At 34.7% G+C, this 22421-nt stretch overlaps 1 protein-coding gene across 8 annotated transcripts; it reads left to right on the forward strand.

Moving 5' to 3' along the window:
- Positions 1 to 14981: 14981 nt before the first annotated feature.
- On the forward strand, positions 14982 to 22421 carry Hcs (holocarboxylase synthetase-like protein). 8 transcript variants are annotated; one of them, XM_089078308.1, is made up of 18 exons: positions 14982 to 15671; positions 16459 to 16697; positions 17195 to 17421; positions 17785 to 17912; positions 17998 to 18168; positions 18300 to 18456; positions 18517 to 18597; positions 18676 to 18813; positions 18907 to 19198; positions 19309 to 19428; positions 19599 to 19925; positions 20025 to 20373; positions 20502 to 20684; positions 20855 to 20984; positions 21052 to 21212; positions 21341 to 21455; positions 21810 to 22023; positions 22157 to 22421. In XM_089078308.1, the coding sequence occupies exons 3-18, from the start codon at positions 17271 to 17273 to the stop codon at positions 22326 to 22328; spliced, it is 2889 nt and encodes a 962-aa protein (XP_088934434.1). In that variant the 5' UTR covers positions 14982 to 15671; positions 16459 to 16697; positions 17195 to 17270; the 3' UTR covers positions 22329 to 22421. The 8 variants fall into 8 exon arrangements, with proteins under 8 accessions (XP_088934434.1, XP_088934436.1, XP_088934433.1 ...); XM_089078310.1 differs by having other exon boundaries at positions 16497 to 16697; XM_089078307.1 differs by lacking the exon at positions 14982 to 15671 and adding an exon at positions 15729 to 16373 and having other exon boundaries at positions 16443 to 16697.

The following is a 22421-nucleotide window of genomic DNA, read 5'->3' on the forward strand; positions in this document are numbered from 1 at the left end:
CAAGAAAAACCAAATGCATTCCATCAAGAAGAACTTGTGAAATTAAACCCATATCAATACTTTCACGCAAAGTTGCACCTCTATGGAATTCTTCGTCTGATTTATTCTTAAAACTTTCATCAGTACACAATTTATTGATTTCTGGAAATGTTAATCGATTATTAATAAAAGTACTACTTTGAGTACATTTAATACAACTGGAAAATCCGGTGACCTTTAACACATAAAAATGCCTTAGCCGGTGCATCACAAATTAATTTGCTTATTTTCACTTTAACAATTTTATGGCTGATGCTGAAGTCATGATCTTGTAACTGTTTTGCCTCAGTTACAAACTCTTTCAAAAATTGGTTTGCGAATTTTGAGTATCCACGGTAAATATCTGCTACTAGCGGTTTTTTGTACTTCTTTTTGTATTTTTTTTTGTACTTCTATGAAAAGAATCAATTTTTATTAAAAATAGAATTGATCAAAACTCTTTGAACTATTGGCAATAGGTAGTCCATCGATGTTTACATTTACAGGAAGAATTACGTCGTTTCTAAGCAGATAGTTTTGCATTTCGAGATTTTTTTCAAAGAGTTTGCGTATTAAATTCTCTATGCCGATGCCGATGGCAATAAAATCCGAGATATACTCAGCAATAAGAGACATGAATTGAAGTGTTTTGAAAAGACTGCGTGAGTCCGAAGGTAACTGCGGGTATGGTATCCACAGGATCTGTAAGATCATTAATTGCCCGCAGGCTTAATAAATATCCGTATTTCAAAATCCATTGTTTTATGTTACCAAGTACAAACTCCTCGCATCGTATCAGAAATGCTTTCATTTGATTGCTCATCACTCATCTGACTGAAAATTGTCTCTTTTATTCGAACGTTATTTCTTCTGCATTGTCCAGATACCCTCCAGTGTGTTCTCTTTGCATATTTTTATCATTGCTGTTGATTTTTACTTTTGAGTTGTCTGTTGTATTGGACTTGGTTTGGGACTCATCGTTGCCTATTTTTTAGTTTTTTTCTTGAGATAACGTTTCTAATTTGGTGTTGGTTGAGTGATGAGTTAGCTTCGTAATTAACACCAATTTTTCTGTATTTTCGCTAAAAAAGAAAGAAGAGAATATCTGTGAAAGTTGCAATACGACGTTTTAACTCGTTTTCTATTTTATATTTATTTTAACAACTTGAAAATATCAACAAATGATTAATTATCTATGTTAAATGTGTGTACTGAGTATCAGTTTTGTTTCTTACGAAAAGTCTAATGGTGAGGTTCTAAATCTATGAGACGCCTGACGAGATGCTGTCGATGTACGTGCTGTCGTCCGGGTTGCATCTCTGTAGGCGCTTTGATTAGTTTCCGAGACGCGATATTTCTATCGTGAGACTTTTCAGTCGGAGTGCACTTTTACAGGCACGGGCTTTGCAACCGAGATGCGGTATTTCGACCGCGAGACTTTTCAGTCGGAATGCGCTTTTACAGGCACGGGCTTTGCAACCGAGATGCGGTATTTCGACCGCGAGGCTTTTCAGTCGGAGTGCGCTTTTACAGGCATGGACTTTACAGCCGAGATGCGGTATTTCGATCGCGAGACTTTTCAGTCGGAACGCGCCTTTACAGACTTGACTTTGCAGCCAAGATCATGTTACCCTGAAAATTAATTTTGTAATTAATGATGGCCATCAAGATGGTGGGCGCTAAAAAATAGTAAGCTTCAAGCTCTTAATAATCTCAGTCGTTTCTCGCTCCTCTTCTGCCTAGTGCCCAAGCTTCTGCGTCGTTTGCGTATAGATTTCGGATTGGTCTGCGTTCCTTTTTCGCAACGGAAGACGCGAGAATCTCTTAGTGGACGGGTGGTATATCTGAGATGGAAATCAATCGCCACGTTGAGTTCCTCTCTTGTAGAATCCTCGTGCAGAGAATATCCCTTCCGAAAATCTGTAGTTTGTCCGGAGAACGTGGCATCAGGGGTACCATTTCATGTACGATTGCAACCACACTGTGGCTGTAATCGTATATGAACTAGTATCCTTGCATGGCATCCTTTCTGAACTTAGTGTTTCGCTTCGCTGTTGATTGACGTTCACTACTCGAGCTGGAAGTAGTAGAGCTCGTCGAAGTGGTGGACGATGCGGAGCTAGATAAAGAAAAAGTAATTGATGAAGATGATAGCGAGCGCCGACGCTTCCCGGATAGACGGAGGCGACACGATCGACGGACGGTAAGGTCCGCGTTGCTCTGCGAAGACATTTTGGAGTCTTTTAAAACTTCTTCCTGAACTAGAATTATCAGCCTGAGAGGCTGTTTTTTTGTTGATCTGAAAAAATCAGTTTTGTTAAAAAGCTTTGAGAAACGGTATCTCTTCTGAAAGGTTAGTGTCCGTAGCGTTTGCACGGTTGGCGAGATACTAGCCAAATGTGTCGGAGCGTCGCGTGTCCCTCTTTATATATCGTGGGTGATAAAATTTCAAATGCGCGAAAGTATTTGTCTTTAAACGCTGCCTAGCGGCAGGTGGCTAAACCACCCGTAGATAAGCCGGCGCGCGACGTGGGGGACGCGGGTGCATACCAGCCAGCGTATGACGCGCAGGGTATGCACGCGTACCGAGCGCAATGACGCCGCCACACTAATAATTCTTTTCTCACAATTCGATGCATATGCTTCTTTAATACGAAAAATTTTTTTGTTTTTCCCATGTTATTGGTTTTCTAATTCTTGCGCTTTTCACTACACTCGCCGTAATGTTTAAAGATTAAGTTGAACACGAATGTAAAAGATTATGTACCTCTTGTTACGTTTATTGCGATGAGTTCGTTCCTCTTTCGATTGTCTCGTGCGACATCACTTCATGAATATTACTTCGATTCACACACTACTGCTGTGTAAAATCATGGGGATCGTGGGCGTGCATTAATTAGTGCATGCCCAATGATGATCAGTGATCATCCGGGTAATATGAAACAAAGGCCTAATAATTTCCTACGCACGCGCTTGCGTAATTAGGATATGTCTATACGCACACGGTTTATAAATGCTAGGTAAATTAAATGATTTTAAGTAACATCGCATTTGAACCGATCGTGGGGATCGAGAGAATACATGTATATGTATATTGTGATATATGTATATATATGTGTATCATTGTATTGTGACGTGTTATTCTAAATATGTTATTTGCAATAAATATCATCACATGCCTCGGTAATCGAAAGGATAAGATGCCTGCCCGGTAAGCAGGAGATCCAGATTCGATTCCTGGCTGAGGTGGTATTTTTTCGCAAAATAATTACGTTTTCACGACTGGTTCGTGGTCGGGTCCCGCCGTGACACACACCTTTCCTTCTTACCTCCAACATTCTACACACTTGATAATAGAATATATACGTTTTGAGCAAAACATTTACGGAACGAAAAAAAAAAATTTTTTTTTAGGAACGTCGGATTTATTACAATGAAAGCAACGTCTATATTGTCGCAAATATAACATTATACATACAATATCGCAAAAGAACGTCGCAAAAGGTTTAGTTTGCGACGTTCCCAATTATAAAATTTATCGTGAAAATGTGACGTTTCTAGTAGGGTACACATCTGTCACAAACTATCTGTTAATTTGTGACATTCCTTCAGCGTTTTAAGACGTATACATGTAAAACATCTTAAATTTACCAAAGCATCGAAAAAATGCGATGTTCCAAAATGGTTTCATGTTTAGCGGGATATATATAATATTGGAATTTAGGATTTCTGGATGGGATTTCACGGATAAGAAATAAAAACGACACGTGTGAGAAGCCGATCAAAAAAGAAAGGAAAACTTTTATTCAGGCACAAAACAAGAAAGAAGACATAGTAAAAAAACGAACAAAAAATACCTAGAGATTTGTAATCTAAGAAACAAAAAGACACTATGTCTGACAAACTAAAAGATAGACTTTAGTAACACACAGAACAAATAAGGGAAGTTGAATTCTTTAATAATTATTTCAACTCCCTCTAGAATTCAATTTTCCTTTAAACCAAGTAAAGTTAATGTTTTTTTATGAGTAACAGTAAATAATGACTTGGTTAAAATGTCAGCTAACATACGCTCTGAACTAATGTGTTGAACATCTATAACGTTATTAATTATCTTCTCACGTACAAAATGATGCTTAACATTAATATGTAGTGCGTGGTTTGTAGTTTCCTGTCTTTGAAAGTTCAATCGCAGATCTGTTATCACAATTGATTCTTATAGGTTCAGTGTTTTCCATATTGAGTGATAATTCATAGAGCAAGTCATCTAGCCAAATAGTTTCCTAAGTAATAGCAGCTAATGTATTCAGTTTCAGTCGTCGAAATTGCAACAGTAGGTTTTGCTTCCTGCTGGCCCACGATATTGCATTCTGACAAGTAAAGATATAGTTTGTGACTGAGCGACGATCTTCAGCACTTCCGGCCCAATCAACATCACAGAAACCAGTTAGGTTTCCTTGTTTATCTTGCGTGTAATCTAACTTATAGTTAATTGTCGCCTTTAGATAGCGCATCACTCTCTTAACCGATCTCCAATGCGACTGGTTGGGTGACTGATTAAAACGACTCAGATAACCTACCATATAAGTAATATCTGATCTGGTACATTGACTAAGATACATAAGCGATCCAACTGTCTCTTGATATGGTATTTACAAGGATGCTCCGTCTTTAGACTCTGTAGATTCATTGATAGATAGATTGGATTTATGTTCTAATGGTGTATGAACTGAGTTGCAGTCAATCATATTAAACTTTGATAATACATCTTCTATGTATTTCTGCTGATCCAAAGATAATTTTTCATTTTTCCGATCTCTTGTAATTCTGATCCCTAGACAACTTTTGACTGAACCAAGATCCTTAATTTTAAATCTATTCATAAGTTCCGATTTTAACCTTTCTTTTTCTATGTGATCGTTGGTCAGATCAATAGATCATCAACATAGGCTGCAACTATTATTATTTTTTGGTTATCCACGTTGAAATATACACAGTGATCTCTTGATGACTGTTGAAGACCAATATTGAGCAAAGCGGAATGAAATTTATTATTCCAAGCCTTCTCACTTTGTTTAAGCTCGTAGATAGCCTTATTAAGTTTGTGAACATGACCTTCTTTACTTTTAATTTTAAATCCTTCCGGTTGTGTTACATAGATTTTTTCATTTAAATCTCCTTGTAAAAAGGCAGATATAGCATCCATGTGTTCGATGTTGAGATCGTATTTTACGGCTAATGCAAAAAGAAGACAAAGCGAAGCATGCCTTACTACAGGAGCATAAATTTCGGAATAATCGATCTTGCTTTTCTGTTGACACCCTTTGATCATCAAACGTGCTTTAAATTGGATTTCAGTTTTATTAGCATCTACTTTACGTTTAAATATCCATTTAATTTGTATAACTTTTCGATCATCGAGTAGTTCGACCAGACTCCAAATATTATTTGTACGTAAGGACTCGAATTCCTTATTCATAGCTTCCTTCCACTTTGCTGCATCAGGGTTCAGAAAGGCCTCTTCAACTGTAACTGGATCAGGAAGAACACATTGTGATATATAAATAATAATCATTATAATTTTTAGGTACTGATACTCGTATTGATCGACGTAATTTTATAGTTTGTTATATGTCGTCGCATACATTTGACGGTTCATCCTCAGCTGATGAATAATGACTATCGTCTTCGTTGTCACTAGATATATCCTCATTTACATGTTCATTGCAACTTACATCGCTCGTATCTAATTTATCAGTTAAAGTGAAGAAAAAAGTTTCAACGTCATCATGTAGATTATTATCGTGACCTGAAGTATTTTCGATGAATATAATGTCTTTGCGTAACAATCTTTTTTGTCTTAGGATCCAACAGTCGAAAACGTTTGATCTCGTCGGAATAACCCACGAAAATGAACTCTTGAGATTTCGAGTCCCACTTGCATCTTTTCTCCTTCGGGATGTGAGCCATTGCTTTGCAGCCAAAAACTCTCAAGTGTGACACATTAGGCTTCCTTTCCAGACCACATCTCGTTAGAGGTTGTATCTGTTAAAGATTTTGTAGGAAATATATTAATTAAGTAAACTGTGGTGTTCACCGCTTCAGCCCAAAAAGCAAGTTTGAGGTTTTTATCGAGAATTATGCACCGAGCCTTTTCAACAATTGATCGATTATAGCGTTTCATTTTGCTGTGAAAATTATACTTGTTTCGTGTTTGATTCCCGTATTATGTAAGAAATTCCGGAATTCGGTGTTGATGTATTCACGACCATTGTCACTACGTAACGTTTTAATTTTTAGATTAGTTTGATTTTTGACAAACTTTTTGAATACTTTAAAACATTCAAGAACTTCATCTTTGCTTTTTAAAAAGTATATAAAAAATTTTCTAGTATAGTCATCTATGAAAGTTAAAAAATAACGTGATCCACCGAATGATTGTTGTTGCATTGGACCGCAAAGATCTGTGTGAATAAGTTGTAATGGTTGCGTTGAACGATTAATATTTGTCTTAAAAGGCAGCCGATGTTGTTTACCCTTTATACAAGAAATACATACTGGAATTAGTTTCTTCGACTTTAATACTTTCAAGTAATTTATTTTTCATGTTCATTAAAGCATCGTGACTTGGATGTCCTAACCTTTTATGCCAAATTTCGTAGTTGGAGGACGTAATTACTATGTTGACACGGTTTTTCGATCTATCAAGTTTATATATTCCGTGATCTTCAATAGCAGTAGCGATGACATGTTTGTCCTTATCGTAAAGAGTGCACTTTTCATTATCAAAGATAAATATGTGACCGTGCTGAGTTATTTTCCTTACGAAAAGTAAGTTCGTAGTTAGGTCAAGAATATGAAGTACGTTTGTCACTAGAACGCTATCTGGAGAACGCGAGGAAGTGGATGTAGTAGGCTTAGTGAAAGAAAGGTTAACAAAGTGAGAAAATGGGTAACAGAGAAAGAGAGAGAGGAAAGGCGCAATAATATTGTGATTAAAGGTTTAGGGGGTAGATAAGATAAGAGAAGTGGAAGAGAATAAAATAGTATGGGTAGAGAATTTCATAGAGAAAGAATTAGGAATAGAATGTAAGATAAAAATGTGTAGGATTAATAAGGCAGTTGTAATAGCAAAGGTAGAGGGGGAGGAGAAGAAATGGGAAATTATGACAAATAAAAGCAAGCTAAGAGGGGGAAGGATATATATAGAAAATGATTTATCATGGGAAGAGAGGAAGATATAGGAAAGGATACAGAGATATAAAAGGTAACAAAGAGAAAAGGGGTTAGAGGTAAAGATAGGGACAGGGAGGGTTAAAATAGGAAATGTCTGGAGAAGCTGGGGCGAGATAGAAGAGGAGATAGAGAGAGATAGGAGCGGGAAGAGAGAGGAGGGGGGGGAAAGTAGGAGAAGTGGAACGAGTACAAATTTCGACTAAGCCAAGGAGGGGAGGAGGAAGATGAAGCAGAAGGGGGAAGGGTAAGAAATAAGAGATTAATGTTTTGGAATATAGCAGGAATATGGAGACAGGATATAGAATTTTGGAAATTTGTAGGAGGGATGGAGTATGTGTGTTTAATTGAGACGTGGGTAGAAGAAAAGGGGTGGGAGAAAATTAAGAGAAGATTACCGACTACGCACAGGTGGGGATGTAGTTTTGCAAGGAGGGTAAAAAAGAAAGGCAGGGCAATGGGGGGATTTATTGTGGGAGTAAGAAAAGATTGGAAAGGGGATAATATAGAACTAAAATGGAAGGAGGAAGATGGGGTTGTTGTATCGAAAATCAAGGGGAGGGAAGGGGAAAGAGATTATGTATTAGTAGCAGTCTATGCCACGAGAAATTGGGAGGCGATAAAGGGAGTAATAGAAAGGATGGTAGAAGAGAATAAAGAGGAGTATATAGTAATAGGGGGGGATTTTAATGCAAGAATTGGTTTAGAGGGAGGAAATGACGAGGAAGGATGGAGTGTCGTAAGAAAAAGTAAGGATAAGGTAGTTAACAGCAGAGGCAGAGATTTAGTAGATTTAGTTGGGGAAATAGGCGGCAATATCATGAATGGGACAAAGATAGGAGACGGGGAAGGCGAATACACTTACATAGGAGAGAGGGGCAGCTCCACGATCGATTATGTAATAGCGAATGATTATTGTATGGACGTTGTAAGTAGCTTTAAGGTAATAGGGCGGACGGACTCAGACCACATGCCCCTGGTACTGGAATTAAAAGAAGATGAAGGAAGAGAGAAGAACGCAGGAGGGGAAGAGAGGAGTGAAGAAGAGAAATGGAGATATAGATGGAAGGAGGAGGACATCGAATTATATAAGGAAAGGACAGAAGGGGAAGAAGAGGAGATAAGCGAAATTTCAGTAGAAGAAAAATGGGGGGCGGTAAAGGAGTTGGTGAAGGACAATGATAAGAGTAAGAATAAAAAGAAGAAAGAAGAAACTAAGTTACAAGAAATGGTGGGACAGGAGTTGCACGAGGAAGAAGAGGATAGTACATAGATTATACAAAAGATGGAGGATAGGAAAGTCGAGTAGGGAAAGATTCTTGGAAGAAAGGAGAAGTTTCAAAGAGCATGTGGAGGAGAAGAAGAGGAAGTGGAAGGAGAAAGAAGAAAAGGAACTAAGAAATTTAAAAAATGAGGCCGAGGTGTGGAAGGTAATTAACAAGAAAAGAAGGAAAAGTAACTGGGTGGAAAATTCTATAAGTAAAGAAAGTTGGAATGAGTACTTTAGAAAATTGCTTGGAGGAGAGGAAGTAAAGGAAGAAAGGGAAAGCGAAAGGGGGAAGATAGAGGAGGAGGAACAAGTAGAAAGGGAACTGAAGACGGAGGAGATAGCGGAGGCAGTAAAGAAGCTGAAGAAAGGAAAGGCAGCAGGGATAGACGGTATTCCTATGGAAGCGTGGAAGTACGGAGGGGGGAAGGTGAAGAGGAGGTTAGCAGACCTGCTGACGTGTATATGGAAAGGAGGCGGAATACCAGAGGACTGGAGAAAAAGCGTCATAGCAATGATTTATAAGAAAGGAGATACGGAGAAAATGGAGAATTATAGAGGGATATCGTTGCTTTGCACAGCGTACAAGATCTACGCAGAGGTGTTGAGGAAAAGGTTGGAGGATGAGGTCGAGCAGGGGACCCTAGTGCCCGAGAGCCAAGGTGGCTTTAGGAAGGGTAGGGGGACCATGGATAATACTTTTGTGCTAAGTCATCTGGTGCAGAGAGAGAGGAAAGCAGGAGAAAAAAGAAAGAAAGTGTATGCCTTTTTTGCAGATTTGAGCTCGACCTTTGACAATGTGAATAGGAAGGAGCTATGGGAGACACTGGAGAGGAAAAACATCAATGGGACACTAATACAGAGGATGAAGGAAATTTATGAAGATACGAGAGCAGCAATTAGGACGAAGGATGGTCTATCGGAAGAATTCAAGACGAAGAAGGGAGTGAGACAGGGGTGTGTACTGAGTCCGACGCTGTTTAATTTGTACATTGCGGATCTAGATGAGCGTCTAGAAAAGAGGGGAACAGGCGGAATAAAACTAGGGAAAAACAGAGTGTGGTCGCTGGCATACGCAGATGATTTGGTGTTGTTAGCAAAAAATAGGGAGGCTATCGTGGATATGATGGGGACTTTAGGAGGATTTTTAAGGGAAAGGAAACTAAAATTAAATACTGGTAAGTCGAAGATGTTGATTTTCAATAAGGAGGGAAGGGAAAAGAAAATGAAATGGGAATGGGGGAAGGGCGAGATCGAGGAAGTGCAGACTTTCAAGTATCTTGGTTTTAACTTTAATAGGCGAGGGACTTACGACCTTCATATAAAGGAACTAAAGAGAAAAGGAAGGATAGCGGCAAACATGGTATGGGGATTAGGAGAAAGAATTTGTAGGGATGATTTTATAAGGAGATGGATGATGTTCAGGTATGGAAAGTGTGATGTCCTATGGGGTAGAATTATGGGGTTGGGGGGAAAGGAAAGAATTAGAGAAAATAATGATGGACTACATTAGATGGTTGTTTAAAATAGACTTTTGTACACCAAGATACTTGATCGCGAGGGAATTAGGGATGAATAAGCTTAAAATAGAATGGGGTATTAGAACGAGGAAATATGAGGAAAAGATTGAAGGAATGGGGGAGGAGAGATGGGTAAAAGTCTGTTGATTGGAAAAAAGGAGAGAGGGATGGAAGGACTTATATGGAAAGGAGAGGGAGAAATATTACAATAGAAACGGTTGGGGGGTAGTAGCGATAGATGGGATGCCAGGTGTAGAAAGGGATTTAATTGAGGAAATAAGGGAAAGAGAAAGGAACGTACAACGTCAGGAAGAGGAACATAGGATTAGGGAAGCAAAATATAATAAAACGTATAGAAGATTTATGATCGAGAATAAAGCACCTAGCTATTTAGAGATAATGAAGTGAGAGGAAAGGAAAAGGGGGAAGGAATAAGAGCATTAATGAGATTAAGGTGTGGAAATATGGAAATAGATAATAAGTACTGGTTAAAAGAGGAAGAGAGAAAATGTAGTTTCTGTGAGAGGGGGCAGGATAACCTAGTACACTTTATAGGAGAATGCGAAGTAACAAAAGACTGGTTTGAGGAACTGGGAGACTGCGTGGAGGAAAGAATAAGCAGGTTGGAGAATGATAGCTTGGATGAGAGGAAGGAGAAAGTGTTAGTAAAATTTTGGAAGGAGAAAGAGAGATATAAGAGTAGGAAGGCTGAAGAGGAGAGAGAGATGCAAGGGTAGGGGTATATGAAGGTGTGTTTTCTATATATTTTATGTATGTTATGTATTATATATATTTTATGTATACGTGATGTTATGTTATATATGATATAGTATTTTATCTCGTATACTTAATGTAGTAGGGTGATTGGAAGGGACACAATGCAATGTCTAGGCATTAATTAAGTATAAGTATAAGTTGTGGCGAGATTCAGGAAGTCGAGTATCTAGATTTGAATATGGATGGATGCGCGGATGGGAGTGGAGGGATGAGTGTCTTAAGGCCTTATTTGTAAACCAAGTCCCGCTTCTTGGCGAAAGCCGAAGGTACAATAAATATATATATACTAGAACGCTATCTTCTTTATCGTTGCAATTAATGCCTAATTTGACATTACCGACGGATTCCACACGCAATTGCTGATTATCGGTCACAGCACACGTCACATTAGATGAATTTTGGATCAACGATAACCAGTTTTTATTATTGATGAAATGCGCAGTAGCTCTTGAATCGATGCGCCAATTGTCTCAATCGATGGAGCTCGCAGATAGAATGATGCAAAATGTTTTTGACGAGAGTTCCTTTTTACTTGTTTTACCTTTTTGAATCTTGCCTTCTTTCTTCATTTTTGCTATACGTTTATTTTTACCGTAATGGCCTGGTTTGTTACACTCATAGCAACGCGGAACAACTGTATTACTTGTAGATTTATCGCGTATATTAGATTTCGATGAATGTTTATTCATTAACGCTGATTCACTACTAGCGAGACGTTCATAGTCACTCGTTTTAATATCTTGCAAAAATTTCGTTTTAATCGTGTCACCAGTTATTCTTACTCTCGAGCTTTCAAGGCTCATGGTTATTGGCTTATAAAAATCTAATAGTCCAGCCAATAATAAAGTTCTAATCCACTCGTCACTTACTTCAAAGCTAATATTAATAAGTTTATGCACCGTAGTTACTATTTGATTTACATAATCATTAATCGAATCACAATTTTCTAGCCGGGCTATGATTAACGCACGAAGAAGACTCTTCTTGTTAAGCCATTGTCGTCAAAAGCTCTACAAATTATTCCATGCTTCTTGCGCAATCTTGGTCGTTTGTGATGAAATGTAATTTACGCTATATAAATGTAATTTATGCTATGATAAACAGTATCGATAGACAGTATAATCTTTGCTCTGGCATGTATTATTTTACGTTCGTCCGTTTTGGTACCTTCGACGCATTTCCATAAATCTTTATGCTCGAGATAAGTTTGCATAGCAAACTTCCACGTATTAAAGTTCTCACGATCTTTGAATTTTTCAATTACGGGCAGCGTATTTTGTTGCGTCGCCATGTTGCTACAAAAGTATCCTTCTGTTTCACAATGAAAAAGGGCTCTTCTCTTTACTGTGCAGAGCAATTCCAAAAAAAAAAAAACACTTATAGTTTCTCACAGATTTCCGCATCCAAATTTCATCACAAACATTAGCCCTGGGTCTATAACCTGTTGGAATTTAGGATTTCTGGATGGGATTTCACGGGTAAGAAGTAAAAATGACATGTATGAGAGGCCGAGCAAAAAGAAGGAAGAACTTTTCAGGCACAAAACAAAAAAGAAGACGTAGTAAGAAAACGAAAAATACCTAGAGATTTGTAATCTAAGAAACAAAAAGACTATGTCCGATAAACTAAAAGATAGACTAGTAAGTGTCGGTCCACAATAAGTGATTTAAGCTTTAAAAAGTAAGAAATTGACCAATTATAATCGAATATGAAAAGAATACTAGACTATGATTAGTCAATTTCTTACGGCTTAAAGATTAAATACTTATTGTGGACCGACACTAATACACAGAACAAATAAGGGAAGTTGAATTCTTTAACAATTATTTCAACATATAAAGATATATAAAGAGAAAGGATAATGGATGGAATAATCTCCTTTTTCATATGTCACATGTACATGAATATATAAAAAATTAATATATTGATGAATGCATATATTTATGTCAATGTTAATCAATAGTCTATATTAGTTTATAATAAATTTAATCTATAATAAAAAAAAGTACACGAACGTAAATATATATATATATATATAATTATATATACATTCTCATCTATAATTTTTGTCGATGTAGCATAGACTCGCACCACATTCATGAGACATGATTTTATCGACAGTGTCGCAAAATAGATGACTTGTAGTTCCACAGCTCAATTATACACGTTGATAGCGGTAGTGTACAGCGAGTCCGACCATATCAAGAAAAAGGTCGGCGTAGCCGCTTTCAGAGCATCGATCACATTTTCCCCTAGAACGAATCAGTGAAAAGTGATGAGTTTCATGTGGATTTCATCATTTTGTGATCACGTAATTTTAATTCCGGTGAAAGCGTGAGATATTTAGCGTGAAACTTTTTACCATCAGTTGACATAATTAAACGATGAAAATCTAGTGTTTCTTAACCTACACGGCATATTAATTGATAAAATGGCCGCAGTTTTTGGGGTTTTAAATCTGGCAATAGAAGATTTTAATTTTAATTTTTAATGACTATGTATTCCGTTGTAGATAAATATTCAAATTTTTACGAAGATAAATTGCTAGTATAACATATTATTGTCAAGATGTAAACTGAGAAGACGTAATATTTAAAAAATAAAGTGAATCAGAAAGGGAACAAAAATTATATTTTTTATTATTTATTAAACTTGCCATAAATAAATGTCATTTAGTCAACTATAACATTTTCAGAAAACTTATCTAATATCCATAACATATATAATAGACTCAGCATTAGCTATATATATCAATCCTTGGCAGAACGGTACAAGAGGCAAAATATAGGGGAAGATCTCTCTTTCTCTCTCTGCGCAGATAAGATGCGCGATGATCTATTGACAGGTTATATGACAGTCGTGATAGACAGTTATATTGTTCTTTATAACTTTACTCTATTAAAATTTTCTTTCTCGTATTCAATAAACTTAAAAATATATTATTTCATTTTAAATCCAAGTATATTACTACAGATATCAGATGATTCTCGAATAGGCCATTTTTATTTGTCAATAATGCGCGCGCAGTAAAGGACAGATATTCCCCGATATTTTGCCTCTCTCACCGTTCTGCCAAATTCAACTGGTGGTATAGAAGAGTATATGGTTTGTGGGTTCTATATTATATGTCTATATTATGTCTATGCTAATATCACATTTAAAATAGTTACCATTTCCGTCATTTATATTCTCTTATCAGCTTCATTACCTGAATTGTTGTGATTTGTAATTTTTATGATTAGAATTTGTAGTTTTTAAAAAACGTTTTTTTCCTGCAAAATTTGATGTGTAGACTCTTTCGTTAAATGCAGACTATTTAATAATTCATACTCTTCGATAAATTGTAACTCATCACTTTGGACGTCTTCAAGCGGATTTAACTCTCAAAACTGGCTTACCTCTTATGCTCCTGTTTGTTTGAAATACAGACACTGAAATAGAGAAATTTTTTAAATGAAAGTTTATATATTTCAAATAAATTAAGGCTCCTGACTACTCAGCGAAGAATTCCGCGTTGACAGTAGCGATGTATCATTGCGATGAAAAATAAAAGTTCGTACATCCTTGTTCATCTTATCCTTGTCTTTGTTCATCTTTATACAAGTGACATGCGAACAATAAAATTTTTTATAATGACTATTTTCGTTATTGTGTGCTTAATTATGCAGATATGACTTATCAGAGTCATAAAAATGGGCGACAGTTAAAATTATCGCCGGACATTATATGTGAAAGCATTTTTTTCACTTCTTTCAACAGCTGTCAAATCGTGTGTTTCCTGCCCGAACAAGTTTCATTTCACGTGCCTTTTATAGCTATTTATTAACTATCAGAAATGGAAAGGATAGCAGCCCATTTTCACAAGTGTCTTAAAGCCATATCAGGTGTTATTTTAATTTGCAAAACTACCGTCATAAACTTTATTGTATCATTTCTCTATGACGTCACGATTCCAATATGGCCACGGTGACTAGTCAGGAGCCTTAAGAGGAGCCATCGGCAGGAGTGACGGGCTAACTCCGACTTGATCTAAAATGATTATCTACTCCTTATTTACACTACAGATGTATCTGTACTCAATTATATATCAATTATATATCTGTGGCGGCTTGGTGTTGGAGGAGCGTTGTCCACGATATGAAGTATTTTGATGACGGAAAAAAGATGTTGGCCGCGGTGGGATTCGAACCTAGGTCCTCAGGTGTATGAGTCTCGAGCGCTACCACTGCGCCATGCGGGCCACGGTTCTTTTTCGTGTATGTTTCTGCTAGGTATTCGTTGTGTGACCGGGGGACCGCCACAGGACTCCCCCCTTAGTGGACAAGCTCCGATTCTTCTCTGTGTGCCCGTTGTCTGATGTGTCTGCCCAGGGAGATATGTGATGCGCGATGTGAGGAGGGCATGTTGCCGCTGCGACTCTTGTGCGCTAGTTGCTTCTCCGTTGCGTGGGCGAGCCATTTGGACATCGACAGTGAGGTTGTGAGCGTAACCTCGAAAGTCGAGGGGTGTCCAGTGATTGGCTGTCTGTACCGGTTGCGATGTGGGCTGGCCGTATGGACGTCGACAGGGAGATGTGTGCGAGACCTCGGCAAGTCGAGTGCGTCCGATGATTGGCCAAGGAGAAGGCAGAAGGTTGCGGTTGCGTTGCGTTGCGTTGCATGTGTTGCGTGTGTTGCGTGTTCAGATCACGTCGGGGTCACCAATTTGTGGCGGCTTGGTGTTGGAGGAGCGTTGTCCACGATATGAAGTATTTTGATGACGAAAAAAGATGTTGGCCGCGGTGGGATTCGAAGGTCCTCAGGTGTATGAGTCTCGAGCGCTACCACTGCGCCATGCGGGCCATGGTTCTTTTTCGTGTATGTTTCTGCTAGGTATTCGTTGTGTGAGCGGGGGACCGCCACATATCAATTATATTTTGTCTTAAGATATAATAGAAATGATGTTTCGTCATGAAACTTTGTTAAAATAATTTCTTTTACAATTACGAAGCTACCTACAGAGCCAATTTTGCAATTTAGCTCTTAAATAATTAAAATAAATATAATTATCTACTTCTTATTTACAATGCAGATATATATTTGAGTACACCCATATACTATCTCGTAGAAGCAATATTCTCCCGAGTCTTTTTCTATGTATTTTTTATAAAATTATGACTCTTACTACAGAATCGGTTTTGCAATTTGGCTTTTAAAAAAAAATTTACAATAGATGAAAATATTTGCACCTTATTGTCCTATAGTGCAAATCTATTTACACATAAATGAATTATTTATTTTCACACATTTTCTTACAAAAATTGTTCTGTAGCTTCCGTCAGGCAAATATTCTGATTAATAATATCATAATATAGCTTTTCTCGCAGCATTTTGGCCGTAATATGGGTGAAAAGAAATTTATCTCCGATAGAGGTCTCCATAGTCTCTCCTGCCGACTCTTAATAAATTGTTTCAATTTACAATTAGTAATTGTCTTCCTTATTGTCGTTGATGTTTATCTTTGCACGGAATATAGGGATATCTATTCCTAAGTACCTCTTTATTTTGCTAAATATTAAGGTTATTATATTTACAATTGTGAAGTTGCTTTCAGTGCTTTCAGTTTTTGGAATATTTTAATGTAAATAGATCTCACTACTTCTAGTTATGTTACTAATAATTTCTTTCGCTGCGTGATCGCAGTGAAAATGACAAACGGTGAAACCGTGAGATGGCTACCGGTGAAAATCTAAAAGTGAACTATGTCACTGAAAAATATGTAATTGATGCTCAAGTTCCTCTCTGCCCACGGTAACTATCGATATTTTCGATTGTGCGATACCACTTCTGCGCTCTACTTTAATCCTCGTAAGATCGAGAACAAAAAGCTGTTTCAGGATTATGGTATGGATATTCGCCGATTTAAATTTACAATTATAATACGTCCCATTGATGTCATTAGTTTTATTATTTACTGAGTGATTTTACACACCGTTTATGTACACGATTAAAAAACAAGATTGATCAAAGTTATCATCTATGTTACGTGCTTTCCAATTTATGTGAAATTTTTGCATGTAAGAAAAAAATATCTAAAAACGTATATAAAAATTTGCAATTAATTATATGTTGTTCACAATATTTTTTATTGCAGTATTATCACTTGAAAAACGCATTCCTGTTTTTAACATCATGTACTTATGTAATTTTAGTCATAATTTCAGAGTACTTGATTTCGATGTTTATATTTAGATTGAAGATCACTCATTTCTCTTTATGTATGTGATCTTATTTCAAGAAGTATATATTTTATTGCCTGAAGCAATCTGAGATAATATATGTATATTTTAAGTATATTTTTATGTTGTATATTTTATATAGGATGTTTTTTTATTTTTCAGATTTAAAATCTGTGACAAAAATTCTAATTGGAACATATAATACTAAGATTTTTAACAAATTATTTTTAAAAGAAACATGCTGTTAACATTTCTTTACATGGTAGCCACTATTATGCAAGCACGGAGGATATCGTTTCTGAAAGCACACTTAAATGTAATTTTTAAAGGAAACAAGAATCGTTCCTCTATTATGCTTAACATTAAATCATCTCAGTATCTAAATGGAGGTAATTTTTATACATATGATTTAGATTTTGTGATATAATTTATCATATATTATATTTGCTTGATATATGTATATACATATATAAGCATATATATATATATATATATATATATATATATAATATATTTATATACACTATAATATAATTTATTTTATATAAAATGTTCTAAAGTTTTTTATATGTATTTACTAGAACATTTCTATCAATTTTGTAATTAATTTTTATATATGCTAAAATTTTTCAATATATTCAAGAAGATATATTAGGATTATAAGAGATTATAAGAGATATAAGAGATTATAAGAGAATAGTTTATAAGTTAAATACACATTAAATACCTTTGGATTATCTTTTGATTTTAAGATTGCAATGGGTATGAACAGGATGAGAATTTTATGAGTTCCCATTTATGTACTAACAAAAGTCTTGCTAAACTTGATGAGTTATTATGGTATCAAGATAATATAAAATTATATACAATATATCCTCAAGTATGTACAAAATAGCAATACTTTCTCACTAATATTTGTAAATGTGAATCAACAAGATCATCAATTTATTAATTATTTCATTTAGCAACAAGTTAATATATCTGACTGGTTGACCTATCCATGTGGAAGTTCTTTGTTTCCACTATGCACAAATAACTGTTGTCAAATTTTAAACAAGTCTGACGTTAAGATGTACATCCTTGTTGAAGTTGATCTTGAAACTTATAAATCTCAGGCCTCAACCATCTGTGCAAAAGTATAATGTTCAAATCTTTATTCATTTTATTACTTATTCTTAAGTATTTATACATATATTATGTAAACATTGATATCACTGTTTTTTAAATAATTGATTATCGTATTCTATTTATATGCATTGTTTTGCAGCTTGAAGATTATGGTCTAATCACGGCGTGGACGGCATCAAATAAAGACATGAGTTTTATTTTGGAAACAGACATGGAACATATGACAAGTTTCATAATTGGAATTATGCAAGGACAATATTTCATTAATAATGGCTTACTTTTAATACATATTCAATGTATATTTTTGCATCTTAAAATCTGATATACTTTGGTAATTTTTATTTGCTTCATTTTAGTTCATTTTTCAGCTGTTTTGGTCTCGGGAAAGCCATGTATTTACAATGATACTGGACATCTCGGTCCACCGTCAGACAAAAGCAAGTTATAATATAAACTAATTCTTGATTTTATGTCTCTCAAAGTGCAATAATTATAACGATATACTTTTTATACAGATATTTTTTATTTATTAAGTAATGCAGCTCGAATAGCTTTCCAACAAAATAAGCTTATTGAAGTTGCTAAATTATGTGGTGTGAATGTACAACCACAAGATAAAAATCTAAACACCGAAGTATCTACAGATTCTACAGGTATTATTAAAGACATTGATATATCAGCACGTAGTTAAAATTTGATTTTTTTTTTAAAATTTATTAATATTTTTGATTTTTTCTATCTTTTAGATACTAAATCGACTAGCTCTACACCAACAACATCTCATTCGTCATCAGTTGCTGCAAGTATAACGCAGCAAGACATAGAAATCTCACTTAACTTAAATAGCACATTATCAAAAGAAATGCCTACTGCCATTAATGGAAGAGAAAGATCTGATCATTTAACTAAAACTCATTTACCTGATATTACAAAGAATAAAGACAATACATTACTTGATATCAAAAGTGAAGTGTCTACTAAAAATATTGATCAAGACAAGCTTACTAGAGAGACTACAAATTTAGAAGCTTCTTCCATGTAAGTATCCTTAAAAATAAAAAAAATGTTTTTAAAAGGTAATAAGTTGATTATTATATTTATGTTACTATAGCAAATAATATTTAATTCTTATTCATATTAATTTACAGAACTTTTAAATTGGAAAAAAAAAAATTGATTAAACCACCAAATATAATCATCTATGCTGATAGCCCAAATGCAATTAGCAATATAAAGAATGTATTATTAAAAGTATTGGAACCAGATAAGTACGTTGCATTAAGTTTCATCAGAAATTTATAAAACAATTTTTAACAATTTATTTCTGCAAATAATTATTTCAAAAATAATTAGCTATAAATAGCTAATTATTTTTGAAAAATAAATTAGCTATAAATTAGCTATAAATAATTAGCTATAAATATTTTATTTTTTAAAGGTATGTCATTTATGCGTTCTCAAGAGAAGACGCTCGCTTGAACGCTTGGGTAGATCAGGTTACTTTAGTTGTTATTTGCGGCAATGTTGATGCAGAGTTTGGTGCTCAGCTTGTAGAATATATTATACACGGAGGTAAACTTCTAGCGTTATGTTCCGACATGCTGCACACTTTGCTACCATCGTTCAAGACTGCGGAAGTGCGTGAAAGTGAACTCGTCCACTTTTCGTATGGTAAATGGAAACGAGTGCGTATGATGCATCACATCTTTTGCTATCATGCTTCTCCCGTACGAACTCGTTTCTCTCAAGATCAGGAAGATACAAGGTAATATTTTCTGTAAATAAACAATGAGAAAGAAGGAAAATATTAAGCCAAGTAAGAAAAATATTGAAAAGAGAAATTTCATAATTATAATTTCTGTAGAACGCCTGCATTGAATCCTCCAACTTCGACTAGTGTTAAGGACAAAAGAGGAAAATTACATTCGTTTGATGTGAAAGTATTGGGTAGGGAAGAAACGTGGCACAATCCAAGCATACTACTTGCGACTCTAGCTAGTAGTGGTGGTAAAGTGGTGTTTTCCCAAATCCATTTAGAGATAGATCCAATGCAATACGAGTATGAAGAGGATAAATTTGAAGCACTGAAAAAGAGTAATGTTGCACGTTTGGAAATAATCAGTGATCTGCTAAGCACACATTTAGGATTGGAGACAAGTCATGATCAAATATCTATACAATATACTTCAGCTTACTTTTTAGGCAAATTTGAGGTATACAAGTATACTCAAGAATGAAAAGTCTTGATAATAATGATTACCTCAATTATTACATGATTAGCAATTAAACAATACGATTTATATATCCTATGAATATACAGCATCTCGCTATACATTTGTAGATGAAAATGAAGATGTTTGAAAAGCTGAAAAGTAAAATGCAAGAGAATAACATATTAAAAATGCCTAACTTAGACATTCGGTTTTATGCAAACAACGAAGACGTGCAAGCTTCATCAGTTAACTTCCTCCCTATTATGATGCATATGTGTCCACCTAATTTCTCGACTGTAGATTATTTTGAGGTGAATTCTTATTTATCTTAATTGCACTTTCAATATATTAGCCATAATTGTACATCTACTAGAGATTTGTTTAATACATATATAAATAACTTTGTATTAAAAAGGAGTTTAAAAAATTTTGCATGGAGGATGGAATTTTGCATGATTAAATTCGATGAACTTATTTTCAGAATCTCTATACAAAGGAATTAGGTCGTCTAGTAATATACGTGGATGTTTTATCATCATCTATGTATGTGGTTAACGGTCGATTAGAACATGGTCTGACAGTTATTCCACGACGGCAAACGCAAGGACAAGGTATTATTCTTTAATTTTTAATTATATATATATATAAAAAATAATATAATTGCTGCGTCATTTTTAGGACGATCTCGCAATATGTGGCTCAGTCCAGTAGGTTGTGCCATGTTTACTTTACAAGTACATATTCCTATAAGTTCGTATCTTGGCAGTCATATCTCGCTTCTTCAACATATTGCTGCTGTAGCACTTGTATCAGCTGTAAGATCTATTGAAGGATATGAGGTATTTTTATAATATTTTTCTATTACAATTATAATCTATACAAATTCTGGATTTTTATATAATACAACATTTTTTAATAATTGTTAATGTATACAATGGAATTAATAATTAATAAATTTATTTTTCAGAATCTTGATCTCAAAATAAAATGGCCTAACGATATATATATTAATAATACAATCAAAATTGGTGGTTTGATCATTCCTACACAAATAGAAGAATCATTGTGCATTTGTAATATCGGTAAGGACGATTACAAATAAAACATAAATTTATGGATAATTTAAAAAAAGAGTGAATCGAGAATTTTTTTGATGTTAAAAAATCCAAATATAATTTTCAATTAACTATTTTATACTTATTATACTTTTGAAATTGAATTCAATATAATAAGCATAATAAAATATAGCTTTGTAAAATTATCAATATATATGATTCGTATTTGAAAAATTTTTCTTAAAATTAAAAGAAATAGAAATAAAAATTTATAGATTTTTAGATTCGATAAATTGAATTTCATCTAATTCAATTTGAATTCAAATAATTTATACATCTCTAAATTTAACTCATTTAAGTGAATGTAAATATATATTTCAGGTGCTGGTGTAAATCTTTCTAATAATAAACCTACATCTTGCATTAATGATATAATTTTGCAATATAATCAAAAATATGGTACAAAGTTGAAAACATTCTCATATGAAAAATATTTGGCCTTGGTATTCAATGAACTGGAAATTTTATTAGATATTGTACAAAGTGGCAACGTAGAACATTTCTATCAACTCTATTACAAATATTGGTTGCACATGTAAATAGTCATACTATAAATAATTGATTTTGTTTATGCTTTTAATAATATTTTTACTGTACACACATACACACACACACACACACACACACACACACACACATATATATATATATATATATTTTTTTTTTAGGAATGCAAATATTACCGTAATAAAACCAAATGGAAAATCCGAAAATGTTACGATATTGGGTATCGACAATTTCGGATATTTGTTGGTGCAAGGAAATAAGGGTACAAAATTTTCTGTCCATCCAGATGGAAATAGTTTTGATTTTCTCAAGGGGCTAATAGTACCAAAATAAGTAATATTGTATATTCGTTAATTGTTGCCGAAAATTATTATATCTATGTTATAAAAAATATGGATAATAAATATGTATACAATATAAATATAA

Source organism: Pogonomyrmex barbatus, unplaced genomic scaffold (assembly GCF_055798465.1).
Source record: "Pogonomyrmex barbatus isolate J1 unplaced genomic scaffold, ASM5579846v1 scaffold22, whole genome shotgun sequence".
NCBI lineage: Eukaryota > Metazoa > Arthropoda > Insecta > Hymenoptera > Formicidae > Pogonomyrmex > Pogonomyrmex barbatus.

What these genes read in the sequence shown, in the direction of transcription:
- Hcs (XM_089078308.1), top strand. Translation starts at nt 17,271, where the DNA reads ATGCTGTTAACATTTCTTTACATGGTAGCCACTATTATGCAAGCACGG. An exon ending in ACTTTTAATACATATTCAAT is followed by an intron (nt 18,457 to 18,516) that starts GTATATTTTTGC and finishes GCTTCATTTTAG; the next exon opens with TTCATTTTTCAGCTGTTTTG. An exon ending in CGACTGTAGATTATTTTGAG is followed by an intron (nt 20,685 to 20,854) that starts GTGAATTCTTAT and finishes ACTTATTTTCAG; the next exon opens with AATCTCTATACAAAGGAATT.